Here is a 19,152-nt window from a genome sequence, read left to right as displayed (position 1 = left end):
TTTCACCTGAATCTTTAACCGTATGTCATTTTGATAAACATTACTGTCTAAATATAATCTGAGTAACATTAAGGAATAAGGAAATGCTAAAATCATTAGTGTTTTTTTTACTTCTCAAAGACAAATATTTGTTCTACGGTGAAGTAGCTGTTCTTATCTTATCCTTGGAGAGTATTCTTGTGATATCAGAAGCTACTATAACATACTCATGACTTTGTGCATGGATTCTCTCTCTCCCTTCTTTTAAGACACACATTGGAGACGTTCTTCACAACTTCTAAGACATAATGACCATTTGATCTGAACCTCAGGCTTATATTTTTTTAAGTATTATTACATTTAATAAATAGTCCTATAAACTTTCAATTGTATGTTCATTAAGGAATGCAAAACAATGGCTACATTAAGTTCAGTAGTAGAATCAATCAGACTTTAATAATTCAAGAACCCCATAACTAATTTGAAAACAAAGAGAAAATATTCTAGCCAAAATGGAATAACAGGCTGCATTTGTTTACTTTCTCCTATATAAACCAACCAAAAAGAGGGCAGCACATATGAAACAATTTACATCACACTAGACGCAAAGGATGGTGATCCCTAAAAGATTGAAAACAAATGAAATAAGCTCTACCGTTGCACCTGCATGTTGCCTTACATTTCTGTATGTGGTACAAAGAGAGGGAACCCAAATAGAACCCAACTGAGTCACCTGAGTTGTAAAGTTAAAGTGGGACTCTGAGAGTACTAGGGGACTATGGTAGCTAGAGTTTGTAGGACAGAGTATGACAAATGAGAAACCTACACAAAGAGAAAATCCAGAAGCCTGAAAAAGATCCCCTATGAGCACACAGCTGAGTATTTATCAGCACATATACTTGAGAAAAATTCATGAGCCCAGAGAAAGTACTATCTGAAAGAATTAAAGGTTACAGTGCCCAGCATTGTCACAGGCTGGAAATAGTACTTGTCACTACCAGTCACACTGAAAAGGTCAAGATTCACAAAGCATTGAATAGAGTATATAATTCTTGCCCCAGTAGTTGAGAATATTAAGCCTTAGACTGGATATTGCTTCAGGCCCACCTACCAAATTTTAGAAACATGATCCAAAAAGATCAAACTGTCTCCAGGTATCTTAATTACATTTCAGACTGAAGTTCAAGAATACTTATAGCAATCCCCAGCTATCTTATATCCATCAAGGTAAAATTCACAATGATTAGATTAAAAAAACAAACAACAACAACAACAACAAAAACTAGCCATGCAAAGAAGTAAGAAAATAGGACCCAGAATGAAGAGATAAATTATCTAAAAAGGACAAACATAACAGAGAGAAAGACAGATATGGAGAGAGATTAAAATTAGGAAATAAGGATATTTAAACTAATTTTATCTAGTTCAGGGAAATTCCTTAAGCTATACAGTTACAATTTGCATTTTTTTCTGTTTTATACTTCTATAATTCATCATTTAAAATAAATAGAATAGGGATATTATAATTATATTCCCTATGTGGGAAAAAGTTAGTAGTGAAATGGAATAGATGTTAAAATACCCAAATCTAACTTACAGAATGTGTAATATGAAACACAGATGGGATTAATGCATTTCAGATGTTGAAAAAGTTATCTTGAAGACATGGCAATAGAAACTGACCAAAACAACAACAACAAAAAAAACAGAAAACATTTTTTTTTTAAATTGAAGACTATCAGTGAGACAGTTTTAACCATCCAAACATAAACATTATTGAAATCTTCCCAAAAGGAAGAGATTTGAAAAATATGGCCAGAAATTTTCCAAATTTGATGAAAGATACAAATCTACAAATCCAAGAAACTCAGTAATCCCAAACTCAAGAAAAAATGAAGAAAATACATGCAAAAAACATCATAATCAAACTTCTAAACCTAGTGATGTAGCCATAAAAGCAACCAGATATTTTTAAACAGACTTGTTAAAGCACCCAGGGCAAGGGAGATTGTCACCTAAAATTCCATACCCTAGAACTTTGTCTTTAAATAATGAAGATGAGGGGCTGGGGATGTGGCTCAAGCAGTAACACGCTCGCCTAGTGCTGGGTTCGATCCTCAGCACCACATAAAATAAAATAAAGATGTTGTATCTGCCGAAAAAACTGAAAAATAAATATTAAAAAAAATCTCTTTCTCTCTCTCTCTAAAATATATATATATATATATATATATATATATATATATAAAATGAAGATGAAATGAAGATTTTTCTCAAGCATACAAAAGCTGAAAAAATTCAATATCAGCAAACTTGTATTAAAAGAAATATTAGGGAAAAACTGCTTTACTAGGTGGAAATATAGATCTATAAAAAAGGAATGAAGAGTATTAAAAGTAATGACTACAAAGGCAAATATATATTTTATATACGTATATATTATTTTCTTATTACTTAAACTGAGCGTTATAGTTTCAAGTGTGTGTGTGTGTGTGTGTGTGTGTGTGTGTGTTGGAGCCCTAACCCCAAGTATGTGACTTCATTTGAAGATGGAGTTTTACAGAGGTAATCTTGTTAAACTGAAGTCAGTAGGATGAACACTAATCCAGCATGACTGTGGAGAAATTTAGAACCAAAAACAAGTACCCATTGACAGCTTTCAACATGAGTTTTGAACATTGAAATCATAGCAAATTGGGATAAAAAAAGATATAAGATATCACCAGGTGCTGTAGTGCATGTCAGTAATCCCAGTGATTTGGAGGCTGAGGCAGAAGGATCACAAGTTCAAAAGGCAGGCTCAGCAATTTAGTGAAACCTTGTCTCAAAATAAAAGATTAAAAGGACTGAGAACACTCCTGGCTTCAGTCCGCAGTATAAGTGGTTAAAAAAGGGAGAGATTAAAATGCATAGGATTGCACTAACTTTGTTTAAATAGTAATAAAAGGAAAATTTATACTACAAAACATTATATATATATATATAGTTGTATATATGTATATATGTATATATATATATATATATATATATATATATATATATAGTTGTAGATAGATACAATACCTTTATTTCATTTATTTATTTTTATGTGGTGCTAAGGATGAATCCAGTGCTTCACACACGCCAGGCAAGTACTCTACCACTCAGCTACAACCCCAGCTCCACCAAACACTTTTATTAGAAAATGAGGAAGGCTTTAGACCATATATCTGCTTTCTTTCTTGAGGTGTGTCATTGCCAAGAGAAAAACATGCACTGGCCACCTTTTCTTGGTCCCAGGAGAAGAATGAGATGCAGATGAATGTGTGATAATAACTAAATATTGTTTAAAAAAACGTAAAATGTCTCAAAGCAATAATACCAACATTTGTACTTGAGAAAAAATTTAAAATGCAAACAAGAAAATAGCAAAAATCAATAAAATGGAAAATGTTCAGAGAAACAATGAGGAAAACTGATGAAAGCAAAAACTAGCTCTTTGAAAAGTTCCACAATACTGAAAACCTCTAATTCTATTGACCCAGAAATAAAGAGAAAGAGGTGACATCGTTACAGATTTTGCCAATGTTTAATGGATAATACTGTAAACAACTTTCTACCCATAAATTTCACTACTTAAAATAAAAGGGATAAATTTCAAGAGTTATCTTGAATGATACATACCACTCATGCTACCTCTCAAGATACTATCCTTATTCAGGAAGAAATAAGTACATAAATGATCATAAATTTATTAAAGAAATTTTAATTTGTAGTTTAAGAAAAAAAACTTACCCACAAAGACAATTTCAGGCACATATGACTTCACTGATATATTTACCAGTTAAGAAACAAATAATAACAGTTATATATACACTCTTCCCTGAAACTGAAAAGGATGGAATATTTCCCTCCTGCTTCTATAAAGATACTACCCTAGTATTAAAACCAGATAGACATTAGAACAAGAAAACTACAGACCATTGTCTCTTATGAACTTAGATGCAAATGTTCTGTACAAAAATTAAGTTGAATCATTGTTTTTAAAGATTAATATGTCATGATCAAATCTGGCTTAACCTAGTAGTGCAAGATTGGTTTAATGTGACAAAACAATCTTTTCACTCTATTAATTCATCAAAAAAGAAAGGCTATGTTTTATCTCAATAGGTATAGAAAAAGCATTTGACATACGTTCCTGATATAATTTCTCAGTAGAAATTGAAAGGAGTTTCCTCAATATGATAAAGGGGATTTGAAAAACCTACAGATAATAACTTTTTTTTTAATATTGTTTAGTTATACATGGACACAATATCTTTATTTTATTTATTTATTTTTATGTGGTGCTGAGGATCAAACCCAGTGCCTCACATGTGCAAGGCAAGGGCTCTGCCAATAAGCTGCAACCCTAGCCTATAACATTCTTAATAGTGAAAGAAAAATATCTTTTTCACCAGAATAAGAACAAGATAAGGAGATTGACTCTCACCACTTCTATTCAACATATTACCAGCAGTTTTAAGCAATGCAATAAAGAAAAAATTAAAAACATCCAAATTGGAAAGGAAGAAGTAAAATTTGTGTATTTACAGATGACACTATATTCCATAGAATATACAAATGAGCTACTTTTGAACTCGTAAGTTAAACAAGATTATAAGATCTATAGAAATCAATTATATGTATATATATTCTAACAGCAATTATATGTATATGTACTTTAGCAATAGCAACAATCAAAAGTGGACGTTAAAAATAGTACCTTTTTTTTTTCTTAGAAAGAGAGAATATTTTAATATTTATTTTTCAGTTTTCGGTGGACACAACATCTTTATTTTACTTTTACGTGGTGCTGAGGATTGAACCTAGCGCCCCGTGCATGGCAGGCGAGCGAATTACCACTTGAGCCATATCCCCAGCCCAGGTACCATTTATTAATATAAAACTGCCACTTATAATAAAATATAAAATATGAACTATTTCATGTGTGAACATTATTTGAATCTGACAAAAAATGTGGGGAAATCTTTATGATGAAAACTATGAATTTAAAGAAATATGATGGAAGGGACACACACTGTATTTATTTGGTGGAGAAGCAATATTTTCACAAGTTAATTTTCCCCAAATTACCCTGTAGATTAAATACAATCCTGATAAATCCTAGTGAGTTTTTTTGGTTGAAATTTGAAAACTTATTCCAAAGTTTTTGTGTAAATTTAGAGAACCTGAAATATTTCAGATAATTTTGAAAAGGGACAGTGTTGGAGACTAACACTACTGGATTTCAAAGTTTAATTGTACAGCTACAGTAACCAAGACAATGTGATATGGATGTCAGGATTATCAAATTTTAATGGAAGGTCCACATATAGGCCCAAACTTATAGGTTACTTACTGGTCTTCAATCACATTGAAATAGATAGTCTTTTCCACAAATAGTGCTAAAACATTTAGATGACTATATATAAAAAGAACTTTAGACTATAGCTCATTCTATAAACAAAAATGAACTCAAAGTGGATCATAGACCTAAAATAATAAAACCTATAGAAGTCAGTGAAGAAAATCTTTGTGACACTGAGCTGGGAAGAGATTTCTTAAACATTACAACTTGAGGAATTGGCATTCATCAAAATTTATAACTTTGTCACTTTAGTAGATACCGTTAATGGAATGAAAGTCAAACCTCATCATACTGAGAAAAATATTTACAAGTCATCCATCTAAGAAAAGATTTCTATCCAGAATATAAAAAGGATTTTCAGAATTCCATAGTAAGAAAACTAAAATTAGAAATTTAAATTAACCTAATTATTTTTAAATGGATGAAATACTGGAACAGACATCTTGCCAAAGAAGATATTTTGATGACAATTAAGTCCATGAATAGAAGATAAGCATTACTTCTTATTAGTAATATACAAATTAAAACTGCAGTAGATCAATACCCACCTATTATAATCAATAAAAGATTGGCCACTTCAAGAGTTGATAATGATTTGGAAGAACGGAAACTTTCATATTCTCCTGGTGGAAATGTAAGCACTGTATAACTGCTCATTGAAAGTTTAGAAGTTTCTATTAAAATTCAGTATACTTTATTTTTTCAAAGAACCAACTTTTAGTTTTGTTAATTTTTTCAGTTGTTTCTTTTGTTTCAATTTCATTGATTTCCACTCTAATTTTAATTATTTTTTGCCTTCTACTGCTTTAGCTGCTGATTTGTTCTTCTTTTTCTAGGGCTTTGAGATGTAGTCTGAGGTCATTTATTTGTGATTTTTTTCTACTTTTAAGGAATGAACTCCATGCATTGAATTTTCCTCTTAATACTGCTTTCATAGTGTCCCAGAGATTTTGATACGTTGTGTCTGTGTTCTCATTTACCTCTAAGAATTTTTTTATCTCCTCCTTGACGTATTCTGTAACCCATTGTTTATTCAGTAGCATATTGTTCAGTCTCCATGTGATGCATACATTTTTATTTATTTTGTCGTTTATTTCCAATTTCATTCCATTATGATCTGATAAAATACATGGTAGTATCTCTCCTTTTTTGTATTTGCTAAGAGTTGCTTTGTAGCATAGTATATGGACTATTTTAGAGAAGGATCCATGTGCTTCTGAGAAGAAAGTGTATCCACTTGATGACAGTTGAAATATTCTGTATATGTCAGTTAAGTCTAAGTTATTAATTGTGTTATTGAACTCTATAGTTTCTTTATTCAACTTTTGTTTGGAAGATCTATCCAATGGTGAGAGAGGTATGTTAAAGTCACCCATGATTATTGTGTTGTGGTCAATTTGATTCTTGAACTTGAGAAGAGTTTGTTTGATGAACATAGCTGCACCATTGTTTGGGGCATATACATTTATGATTGTTATGTCTTGTTGGTATATGGTTCCCTTGAGCAATATGTAACGTCCATCTTTATCCCTTTTGATTAACTCTGGCATGAAGTCTACTTTATTTGATATGAGTATGCTTGCTTCCATAGTCCTGTGAGTGGTATTATTTTTCCCAACCCTTCACCTTCAGTCTGTGTATGTCTGAGTATGCTTGCTTCCGTAGTCCATTTGAGTGGTATGATTTTTCCCAACCTTTCACCTTCAGTCTGTTTATGTCTTTTCCTAACAGATGAGTCTCCTGTAGATAGCATATTATTGGATCTTTTTTTAATTCAATCTGCTAGTCTATGTCTTTTGATTGGTGAGTTTAAGCCATTAACATTTAGGGTTACTATTGAGACATGGTTTGTACTTCCAGCCATATTTGTTTATTTTTGTTTTTTTAACTAGTCTTGATTTTCCTCTTTGATTAGTTTTTTTTTTTTAGTGTACTACCTCCCTCAGCTGGTTTTCATTGTTGTTTTTCATTTCCTCTTCATGAAATAGTTTGCCGAGGATGTTTTGTAGTGCCAGTTTTCTAGCTATAAATTGTTTATCATGGAAGGTTTTTATTTCATCTTCAAATATAAAGCTTAATTTTGTTGGATAGAAAATTCTTGGTTGGCTCCCTTTATCTTTCAGAGTTTGAAATATGTTGTTCCAGGATCTTCTAGCTTTCAGGATCTATGTTGAAAAATCTGCCATTATCCTAATTGGTTTTCCCCTATAGGTAATCTGATTCCTTTCTCTTGTGGCTTTTAAAATTCTTTCCTTATTCTGTATGTTGGGCATTTTCATTATAATGTATATTGGTGTGGATCTGTTGTGATTTTGCACATTCGGCATCCTGTAGGCTTCTTGGATTTGGATTTCCATTTCATTCTTCATGTCTGGAAAGTTTTCTGATATTATTTAATTGAACAGATTGCACATTCCTTTGGTTTATTTCTCTATACCTTCCTCTATCCCAATAACTCTTAAATTTGGTCTTGTTATGCTATCCTATATTTCTTGGATGTTCTGCTTGTGGTTTCTTATCATTTTCGCTGTGCTATCTATGTTCTTTTCAAGATGATATACTTTATCTTAATTGTCTAATGTCCTATCTTCTAAGTGGTCTACTCTGTTGGTAATGCTCTCGTTTGAATTTTTAATTTGGTTTATTATTTCTTTCATTTCAAGTATTTCTGGGGTTTTTATTGTTTTTTGTTGTTGTTGTTGTTTGTTTTTTGTTTTTTGGTTTTTTTGTATAACCTCTGTATCCCTATTGAGTTAATCTTTTGCTTCTTGGATTTGTTTATGTGTAGCTCATTGTCAAAGTGATCTTTCACTGCCTGTATTTGTTCTCTAATGTCTTGTTTGAAATCCCAAAACATTTTAATAATGTATATCCTGAAATCTTTCTCTGTCATTTTTTCTGCTGTAGCTGTCAATTCTTCTAATGATATGTTGTCTTAATTGTTTGTGGTACTTTCTTCCCTTGTTTTTTCATGTTGTTTACATTTCTTTCTTTCCAGCTCTGTGGAACTGGTGTCTTATTGTTTTTACCGTAAAGATTTTTAGTGCTCTTGTATGGTTCCAAGATCCCTACTTTGTGGGGAAGGACAATGTTAACAGATCCTAATATCAACAGTACATCACCTATGAACCAATTAGTGTTATTAAGACATTTATACTTAGTCTCAATGTTCAGTAATGTTGGATTCAATTATTATTTAAAATATAATCAGTAGTTTCATAAAAGTTGGTTCTTTGAATAAATAAATAAAATTGACAGACTCTTAGCCACGATAACGAAGAGAAGGAGAGGGAGAACTCAAATTACCAGCATACATGATCAAAAAGGCAATATCACAACAGACACTACAGAAATACAGGATATAATTAGAAATTATTTTGAAACCTTATACTCCAATAAAATAGAAGATGTTGAAGGCATCAATAAATCTCTTAAGTCATGTGATCTGCCCAGATTGAGTCAGGAAGATATATATAACTTAAACAGACCAATATCAAGTGAGGAAATAGAAGAAGCCATCAAAAGATTACCAACCAAGAAAAGCCCAAGACCAGATGAATACACAGTGAGATCTACAAGACTTTAAAGAAGAACTAATACCAATACTCTTCAATTTATTTCAAGAAATAGAAAAAGAGGGAGCAGTTCCAAACTCATTCAATGAGGCCAATATCACCCTGATTCCAAAACCAAAGACACTTCAAAGAAAGAAAACTTAAGACCAATATCTCTAATGAACATAGATGCAAAAATTCTCAATAAAATTCTGGCAAATTGAATACAAAAACATGTCAAAAAGATTGTGCACCATGATCAATTTGGATTTATCCTGGGATGCAAGGTTGGTTTAACATATGGAAATCGATAAATATAATTCATCATCATATCAATAGACTTAAAGAATCATATAATCATATCGATAGATGCAGAAGATGCATTTGACAAAATGCAGCATCCCTTTATGTTCAAAACACTAGAAAAACTAGGGATAATAGGCACATATCTCAAAATCGTAAAGGCTATCTATGCTAAGCCTCAGGCCAACATCATTCTAAACGGAGAAAAATTGAAGGCATTCTATCTAAAATCTAGAACAAGACAGGGATGCCCTCTTTCACCACTTCTATTCAACATAGTTCTTGAAAGACTGGCCAGAGCAATTAGACAAAAGAAATTAAAGGGATATGTATAGGAAAAGAAGAACTTAAATTAGCTGTATTTGCTGATGATATGATTCTATACCTAGAAGACCCAAAAATCTCCACAAGAAAACTTCTAGAACTAGTAAATGAATTCATCAAAGTAGCAGGATATAAAATCAACACCCATAAATCAAAGACATTTCTGTATATCAGTGACAAATCCTCTGAGAAGGAAATGAGGAAAAACTACCCCATTCACAATATCCTCAAAAAAAATAAGATACTTGGGAATCAACTTAACAAAACAGGTGAAAGATCTATACAATGAATACTACAAAACCCTAAAGAAAGAAATCAAAGAAGACCTTATAAGATGGAAGGATCTACCTTGCTCTTGGATAGGCAGAATTAATATTATCAAAATGACCATAATTCCAAAAGCACTATACAGATTTAATGCAATTCCAATCAAAATCCCAATGGCATTCCTAATAGAAATAGAAAAAGCAATCATGAAACTCATGTGGAAAAATAAGAGTCCCAGAATAGCTAAAGCAATCCTAAGCAGAAAGAGTGAAGCAGGTAGTATCACTATAACAGACCTTAAACTATACTACAAAGCAATAGTAACAAAAACAGCATAGCATTGGCACCAAAACAGTCCAGTAGACCAATGGTCCAGAATAGAGGACACAGAGACTAACTCACAGAATTACAATCATCTTATATTAGACAAAGGTGCCAAAAACATGCACTGGAGTAAAGACAGCATCTTCAACAAATGGTGCTTGGAAAACTGGAAATCCATATGCAACAAAATGAAATTAATCCCCTATCTCTCACCATGCACAAAACTAAACTCAACATGGATCAAGGACCTAGGATTTAAACCAGAGACTCTGCATCTAATAGAAGAAAAATTAAGTCCTATTCTTCATCATGAAGGATTAGGCTCCAGCTTCCTTAATAAGACTCCTATAGCACAAGAATCAATAAATGGGATGGAATCAAACTAAAAAGCTTCTTTTTTAGCAAAAGAAACAATCTGTAAGTTGAACAGAGAGCCTACATCCTGGGAGCAAATTTTTACCCATCGCACGTCACATATCTCTATGGTATAAAAAAAAAATTCAAAAAGCTAAAAACCGAGAAAACAACCAAATCAACAAATGGGCTAAGTACCTGAACAGACACTTTTCAGAAAAGGATATGCAATCAATCAACAAATATATGAAAAAATACTCATCATCTCTAGCAATCAGAGAAATGCAAATCAAAACCACTCTAAGATATCATCTCACTCCAGTCAGAATGGCAGCTATTATAAAGACAAACAACAATAAGTGTTGGCAAGGATGTGGGGAAAAAGGTACACTCATACATTGCTGGTGGGACTACAAATTAGTGCAGCCAATTTGAAAAGCAATATGGAGATTCCGTGGAAAACTGGGTATGGAACCACCATTTGACCCAGCTATTCCTCTCCTCAGACTATACCCAAAGGACTTAAAAACAGCATACTACAGGGACATAGCCACATCAATATTTTTAGCAGTACAATTCACAATAGCTAAACTATGGAGCCAACCTAGATGTCCTTCAGTGGATGAATGGATAAAAAAAAATATGGCATATATACACAATGGAATTTTACTCAGCATTAAAAAATAATAAAATCTTGGCATTTGTAAATTGATGAAGTTGGAGAATATAATGCTAAGTAAAGTTAGCCAATCCCAAAAAAACAAACGCCAAATATTTTCTCTGATATAAAGAGGTTGACTCATAGTGGGTAGCGAGAGAGAGCATGGGAGGAATAGATGAATTCTAGTTAGAGAAGAGGGGTGGGGTGGGAGGGAAAGGAAAGGGGCAGGGGATTAGCAAGGATGGTGGAATGTGATGGACATCATTATACAAAGTACATGTATGAAGACTTGAATTGGGTGTCAACATACTTTATATACAGAGATACAAATATTGTGGTATATATGTGTATTAAGAATTGTAATGCAAAACAAAGAAACAAACAAAGTACATGTATAAAAGGCAAAAAAAAAGGATAGTGTTACCTTAGATTAGGTGAATGGAAGTGAAAGGAGGGGAAGGCAGGGGATGTGGGGATAAGAAAGATAGTAGAATGAAACAGACATTATTACTTTATGAATATATGTGACTGTATGACCAATATGATTCTACAATATGTACTCAGAAAAATGAGAAATTATATTCCATCTATGTATCATTTCTCAAACTATATAAGTGCATTCTATTGTCATGCATAACAAAAGATTTAAAAAAGAAACTAAATGGATAAAATAAAATATAACAAATAAATAAATCTGGTAACAACAACAACAACAAATTAAATACACATTTGCTATATGGCACAACCACCTCTTTCTTGGATATTTTCCTGAGACAAATGAAAGCATAAAAAAATAGCAAAGATTTGGAACAAGAATATTCATAACAGCTTCAGTTGTAATAAGTCAAAAACTAGAAATAGTCCATATATCCAGAAACAGATGTGTGGGAAACCAACTAGTGATGTATCCTTGATACAGTGGGACATGATTCAGCAATTTAAATGAAAAGCAATAAAATATTAATGCCTGCAAAAAGAAATGGATAAATCTCAAAATGACTATGCTAAGTGAGAAAAGACAAGCAGAATAAAAAGTACATTTTGTATTATTTCATTTATATAAAATCCTTGGAAATCCAGACTAACCTATAGTGATAGAAATCACATCAGTCATTGCCTGGTAACAGTGGAAGAGGAACAAACATATGAGGAAAAGATTATTAAGGACCATAGAAAATTTGTGGGTATTTGATCTGTTAATCTGCAATTATTTCATGGATGTTAAATGTTAGGTCTTATCAAAGTATATACTTTAAATATGCTTTTGTGTTAGTTTTATTGCAGTAGAGCTGTCTGAAAGAAACCAAAGGGAAGAGGAAAAGAATCTTTTTCCAGATAATAGAACATTGTGTATTACTTTCCCTAGTAGACAGTCCATATGATTATGGGACCAGCTTGTTTACACAGTAACAAAAGGGAAGGACCAAGGTTTTAGTGCATATGTTTGCTAATGACTATTGCTATATGGTAAGCTAATTTTAGTCTAAATTTTAAAATGCTTCTGTACAACTTTCCTGTCACTGGAAGAAATAAATGAGATAACTGACTTATAATAAGAAGAGCTTGATTTTTAGTGGATCTAATCCCTAATTGACCCTGTTGCTTTTGGACCTATGGCAAGGCAACATACCAATGGCGGAAGTGTGTGGCAGAGCAAAACCACTGGCTTCACAGCCAGGAAATGAAAGAATGGAATGGATCCCGTCCTATAATCCCTTTCTGGGCACTCCTAATAACCTCAAGACTAGGCTCCACCTCCCAATAACACCACCCTGGGAAGCAAGCCTTAACAACTTGGACCCTTGAAGGGCACTTAAACTTTAGCACTTTCTTATTCAATATTCTTTATAAAGAGTTTTAATAGTCAGCAAATTATTAAGTATTTGTTCCTTTAGTTCTAGTACTTCCTGTGGTCATTTGACTGTTAATTGAATTTAATATGTAGTTTGCTTCAAACCAGAGATTAATATTTTAATAGAATAAAAGTAGTTCTAACATTAAAATGGTTAAAGAGAATAGCTTAAAAGACCATTTTCATGACAGTAGAAAGTTTGGGCATCATTCTGCTTATACAAATTATAATGCCTCATTCATTACATTTTTTTTACTTCTCTGATTCATACTTATATTATGGTATTTTTTCTATAAAAGTTGTTTTTAAGCTAGCTTGTTTTTATTAACTGTGTATGTCAAAGAGAATGTAAGAGTGACTAAGTTTGGAAATAAAATCATTCCAGTAAACTCTTACCCAAATTAAATTTCAAATAAACTTAAGATTTTTTGTACATATGCATAAAATTTTTAATTTCAAGTTGATAAGAAGGAAAAGTCATTTTACATATAACTTTAAATTTTATATATAAATTTATACACACACATAATGATAACTAAAATTCTTTGGGCTTAATTTCTGAGATTTTTATAAGTTTTGGTAAATAAATCTGTCAAACTTAATAATTTTTCAGTGCTGAAATCTAACCCAGGGCCCTTGCACATGCTAGGCAAGTGCTCTACCACAGAGCTATATACATCCCCAGCCCTTGATATTAATATGCCTTTTCTCTCTCTCTCTCTTCTGCAGAGTGTATACAAGTGTGACTTCCTGAACTTACAACTTCAACAGCCTCTCCAGCTTGCACAGGATGCTATAGATGCTTTTTTGAAGCAGTTGAAAAATCCTATTGATTCTCTTCCTGGAGAGCTTTTCCATGTGGTTGTTTTCTCTCTCCTTCTTTCCTATTTTCCATCACCCTACCAGCGATGGATTTGCTGCAAGAAAGCTCATGAACTGTTGGTGTTAAATGGTTTATTACTTATCATCACACCTGATTCCTCCCATCAGAACCGTCATGCTATGATGATGAAAAGCTGGAAGATTGCTATAGAGTCCTTGGGCTTTAAACGCTTCAAGTATTCAAAATTTTCACATATGCATCTGATGGCATTTAGGAAAATCTCCCTAAAAACCACAAGTGACTTGGTTAGTAGGAACTACCCAGGGATGTTATATATTCCTCAAGATTTCAACAGTATAGAAGATGAGGAATATTCTAATCCTTCCTGCTATGTACGATCAGATATAGAAGATGAACAATTAGCATACGGTTTCACAGAACTCCCTGATGCTCCATATGACTCAGATTCTGGAGAAAGTCAAGCCAGCTCTATTCCTTTCTATGAGCTAGAGGATCCCATATTACTTTTAAGTTAATATAAAAGCAAAAGGCCCTTTCAGTCCAGACTTGTAAACTGATTTGCTTACACTAATCAGAAATACTAACATGAACTCAATACACAAAACCTGGTTTGCATAGAAGAAATGCAGAGGTTTACAGAGTTTGCTATTTTTTTCTACTTCTGGATTTTAAAATTTATTCTTATATAGAATGCTTAAAGTTTCATGCAGAGTGACTCCTGTCATAGCAGAAATCACTGTTACTTTAGCATTTCACACTAAGATATAGAAAGGTACCTTTTTCTTTAGTGCTATTGTGAAAATGAAGCATAATTTGCTCTATATTTTCATTTTCTTCAATTGTTCAATGTTGACTTTATACCATTGCAATGGGAAACTTAAAGATATGTAGAAAGCTGTAGATTGCACTTTGATGACTCACAAGTTAAATATGATACAGAGATAGATTGGTTTAGTTGTTTTCTGATGCACTTATCATTTTTTTCCTAGCTAAATTGTTATCTGTTACAGAAAGCCGTTTTCTATTCAGTTTCATATGATGATCCAATATTTCCTGAACTTTTTGGAATTGGTGATAGCTGTTTTTGCTTTTTTCTTCTCTTACGCTCATTTGGCAGCATCAGACATTGGGGGAGAGATTTCCTCCAAAGTATGTATTCTGATTTCATTAGCACAATACAAGAAGCACCATTGCCAAAGTAGTATTTTGATAACTTTTCTTGTTGATTTTGGGCCTTGGTGTTAAGTATATTAATCTGTGAGAATTCATTTTTACTCTTTTGAAATTTAGATTTCATTTGCAAAGTTTTCTTTTTAAGCAAGGAACAATGTATAATACTAATTACTGACTGAGAACACCTTTGTGAAAGGGTTTGCACTTGTAAGAGAGTTTATGTTCTGTTGAGACCAACTTTGATAGGGTCCCCACCTTTCCATTAAGGAGGTGCTGCTCTACATGTTTGGAATTACACAGAAAATTTTAAAATTAATCCTCTGCTGATAATCTCAAAATGGTTTTCAACTTTTGGTATCCTAGTTTCTTTCTAAAGCCTAGCAGAAATTTTTCTTTGAATATATAAAACATTAGTTGGCTGTGGGAATTTTCCCTTTCCACATTGATAAATGCCTTTCTGTGTTTCTGAATCAGAAGCAAATGATTAAGGAAATATATGTCCAAACAAGACAAGTTTAAACAGCTGAGAACATTTAGTCCACATTGTCTTGTCAGCCAGCAATTGTCATGTAAACTATCATTTTTAAGAGTGCCACTGTGTGGATTTTTTTTCAAGTGGTTATTACATTAAAATTACCTCATACTGAGGTTTTTGCACTGAAATATCACAGTTTCAGATTTCATGGTTAATGTGTGTGTGTGTGTGTGTGTGTGTGTGTGTGTGTGTTTTAAAAGGAAACTTGCATCTTCAATAGTTGATCCTAAATTTCATAAACTGCACTTCTTTATTCTGGTAAAACTGATGTTTTTGTGCTTGTTGTGAGTTGCTGTAGTTACCTTTGAATGTCAAATTTTATTTACAAATACAAAATTTATCCTTTAAGATATACATGATTGTGTGTACCCAATATTTCAAATTAAATTTCACATATTACATTAATAAAGTAACCAGATTGTAATTAGCCAAAAAAAAAAAAAAGTCAGTTAACTGAACAATGTATGGTGGTTCAAATATGCCATAATTAACCTGAAATTTTTCGTTTACTTTCAATAGCCTATGATTTCTTAATTATTAGGCTTTACCTTTCTTTCCAATTAAACACTACAGGATTATGTCTTGTAACTTCCTCAAAAGAAAAAAAAAGAAAAAAAGCACTGTGTTCTGGATAGTAGAGAGTTGCATTTTAGTGTTACCCTTTTATTATACTGATTATTTTCTTTGGTTTGCCTAAATCCAATCCTAATAACAAAGACAACAATACACCAAATGAAAGTGCTTTGAAAGTAAATTAAAATAGTGCTTTGAAAAGCTGGTCTAAGTATGACCTTTGAGACAGCGTTTGTGTTACAGCTAAAATGTGGGTGCTATAAATTCTTCTGAGTGTTTACAGATGTTGATTCTGGTTTTGCTCCAAAATGTGCATGATATATTTTAAGTAGTATTTTGAAGAAAAAAAAAACTCTATAAAACCTACTACCACTTAGTATAAATTTGTTTGAATTTACATCATTTGTTACTGTAAGTTCAGTTTATTCAAATTAGGTTGACACAGGATTTAAACCAACACATGTTCCACCAAGGCCAATTCATTGTTATAAGTATTGAAATATAAGAAGTCATTGTGTGTTGATGCCAGATCACACACATAATAATAAGTGAAGGGCCTTCTAATACTATATGACTACTCTAACAATTATTTCATATGACTATAAAGAAATTAAGAGGCCTCCTGTCTCATTCACAGCAGTTTCTCCAAAATAATTTGGTATTTCAAAAAACAAATGATAATCATGTGGTTGGATTCTTCAGGATCATGAATAGATCATTTGGTTTTACTATAGCTGCCAAGTGGTGGGAGGTACCATACCAGAAAATGTATGTTTGTGTTTGTTGTATTTTTTTCACATTTTGTGAACAAAGCACATTTATTAAAAATTTTAAATTTTCTAATATTCTTTGTCTGTTACTTCTAAAGTGAAAGTTTTGTGGTCTTTTACATATTGAATGATTTATGATTTAGGATGCAATTTAGAAATTGAATGACTTTTAGAATTTTTCCACTGGTTCCATTTACTTAAATTCCTTAATTCCATAAATTCACTTACTGGTATTACCAGAGAACTCTGACTTCTCCCATTGTCATGCTGTTTATGGCAGAACCAGAACAACAGCATAAATTCTAGTTCACTGTATGTCATCTATATAATTAACTTTCAGGGAAATGAAGTATGATAACAGATGCTATCATTAAGCAGATCTGTTTTGATTTTTAGGCAACTTTCTCATGCTACAAAAGAGGTGGTTTTTGTTTTTTGTTTTTTTTTAATTCCTGAGCAAATGAATTCTTCCATGTGCAATATGCTGGGGAAACAGAGATTACAGTGATCACAACCCTTGCATTTTCATGGAGTATATGATGTATTAGAGAAGACAAGAATTCTGTATGTACTTGGTATCTAGGAATCTAGATATCTAAAAATGATTGCCTACTGATCCTATAGTTTTATCTTTGCTTAAAATCACTTTGTTTCCCAAAACTGGAATAACAGGTTAAAAAAAAAAAAAGCTTTAAGCACAAAAAACTTTTCAGCAAATTAAAAAGCATTGTGGATAAGAGAGATATGCCCCTCAGAAATGTGTAAGCTAAATGCGAATTCTGATTATAAAAGGGGAAACAAATTAAGCTTTTATTCCATTTCCACACCCTTTTCTGAGCACACTATAACAGTAGTACTCCTCTGCTGAAAGAGGTCAGAATGGAATGAAAGTGCAGCTCAGTGGTAAGAGCATGTGCTTAATACGTACAAGGCCCTGGGCTCAATCCCCAGTACCACAAAAGAAAAAGAAAATTTGGTTTCTTTTTGGTATTGCAAATTGGTAACTGATAACAAAGGTGGAAAATACATTATATTACTATTCAAATAATAACAAAGGTTTATTACAGAAATTTTATATTATGATAATTTTACCTCCATAAGAGTTCATGATAAGCCAAGTGAGGTGTTGCACACCTGTCATCCTAACAATTCAGAAAGCTCAGACAGGAGGATCACAAATTTGAGGCCAGTGTCAGCAAATTAGCAAAGCCCTAAGCAACTTAGTGAGACCCTCTCTCAAAATAAAAAAAAATAAGAAGAAGAAGAAGGGCTAGGGATATAGCGCAAGGGTAATGCGTCCTGGGTTCAATTTTCAATACCCCTCCAAAAAAAATTATAAAAAAAATTTATAACCACTATCCACTATGAACACAAAGCTCCCCAAGAATATTTGTGGTGGTCAATATGACACAATACCCAAAGAACAAGCATGCTAGATACCTAATAATTTCATTACTTTAAGGACCCCTAAATCTTATAAAAGGAGTGAAGTGCTAACTTTTTTTTTTTTTTTGGATGAGAGTCTTGGCACTTGTAGTCAATATAAGGAGTGTTCAACTTACTTTGAATTTTATATTTAGTCATAGCACCTTTGCTAAGTTATTAGAAAGCTAGTCTACTTTTTGTGATAATATAAAACACTTCTAAATATTAACTCAGTAGTCAAAAATGTAGATGAAACTATTTTGCATCATACATTTTAACAATTTCTAATACTGGGCTCATCAGTAGTATAAAATACAGAACCTATTTCTATGACATTAAGTTAAATGAAAATAAACAAAAATTGTCATAGGCATTGATTGTAGAATTATTTCTTAAGTTTGTCATTAGAAAGCTGTAAAACAAATTTGTTGATATTGTTGGATTGGTATACCCAAACCATAAAAATGATAGGGAACAATGCTCAAAAGATAAACCAATGTGTGATGGTTATTCAAGGTCTGTTTTAACTCCCTATGGAGAAAAGTCTGGAAAATGAACTTTTATTGCATATATGTCATATCTATTGAAGTCAATTACAACCAATTAAATTATCCTGTGGAACGTACTAATGACAGTATTTTTTTCTGTAGCATTTTGAGCTGATGTGGGAAATCAGCTATCAAGAATATAATCTGTAGGCACAAAGATGTTCTATATGAAGCTATTACAGGATCCACATTTAAGTCAAGTTACATTTGCAGTCAATTCTAGACCTATGAATCGTTTATGCTTAACTAATGTCACTAGCTATGCCCATTGTTTTTC

At 32.4% G+C, this 19,152-nt stretch overlaps 1 protein-coding gene across 2 annotated transcripts in view; it reads left to right on the top strand.

Annotated features, from left to right (window-relative positions):
* Positions 1–16,940, top strand: part of Samtor (S-adenosylmethionine sensor upstream of mTORC1) — an 84,577-nt gene extending 67,637 nt beyond the window's left edge. For both annotated transcript variants that reach the window (XM_026380903.2, XM_026380904.2), the window contains exon 5: positions 13,737–16,940. In XM_026380903.2, the coding sequence (XP_026236688.2) occupies positions 13,737–14,366 (630 nt within the window). In that variant the 3' untranslated portion in view covers positions 14,367–16,940. The remainder of the gene's footprint in view (positions 1–13,736) is intronic.
* Positions 16,941–19,152: the final 2,212 nt, after the last annotated feature.

The sequence above is a fragment of the Urocitellus parryii genome, chromosome 3 (genome assembly GCF_045843805.1).
Source record: "Urocitellus parryii isolate mUroPar1 chromosome 3, mUroPar1.hap1, whole genome shotgun sequence".
NCBI classification, from domain to species: domain Eukaryota; kingdom Metazoa; phylum Chordata; class Mammalia; order Rodentia; family Sciuridae; genus Urocitellus; species Urocitellus parryii.
This window is presented reverse-complemented; position numbering and strand designations above follow the sequence as displayed.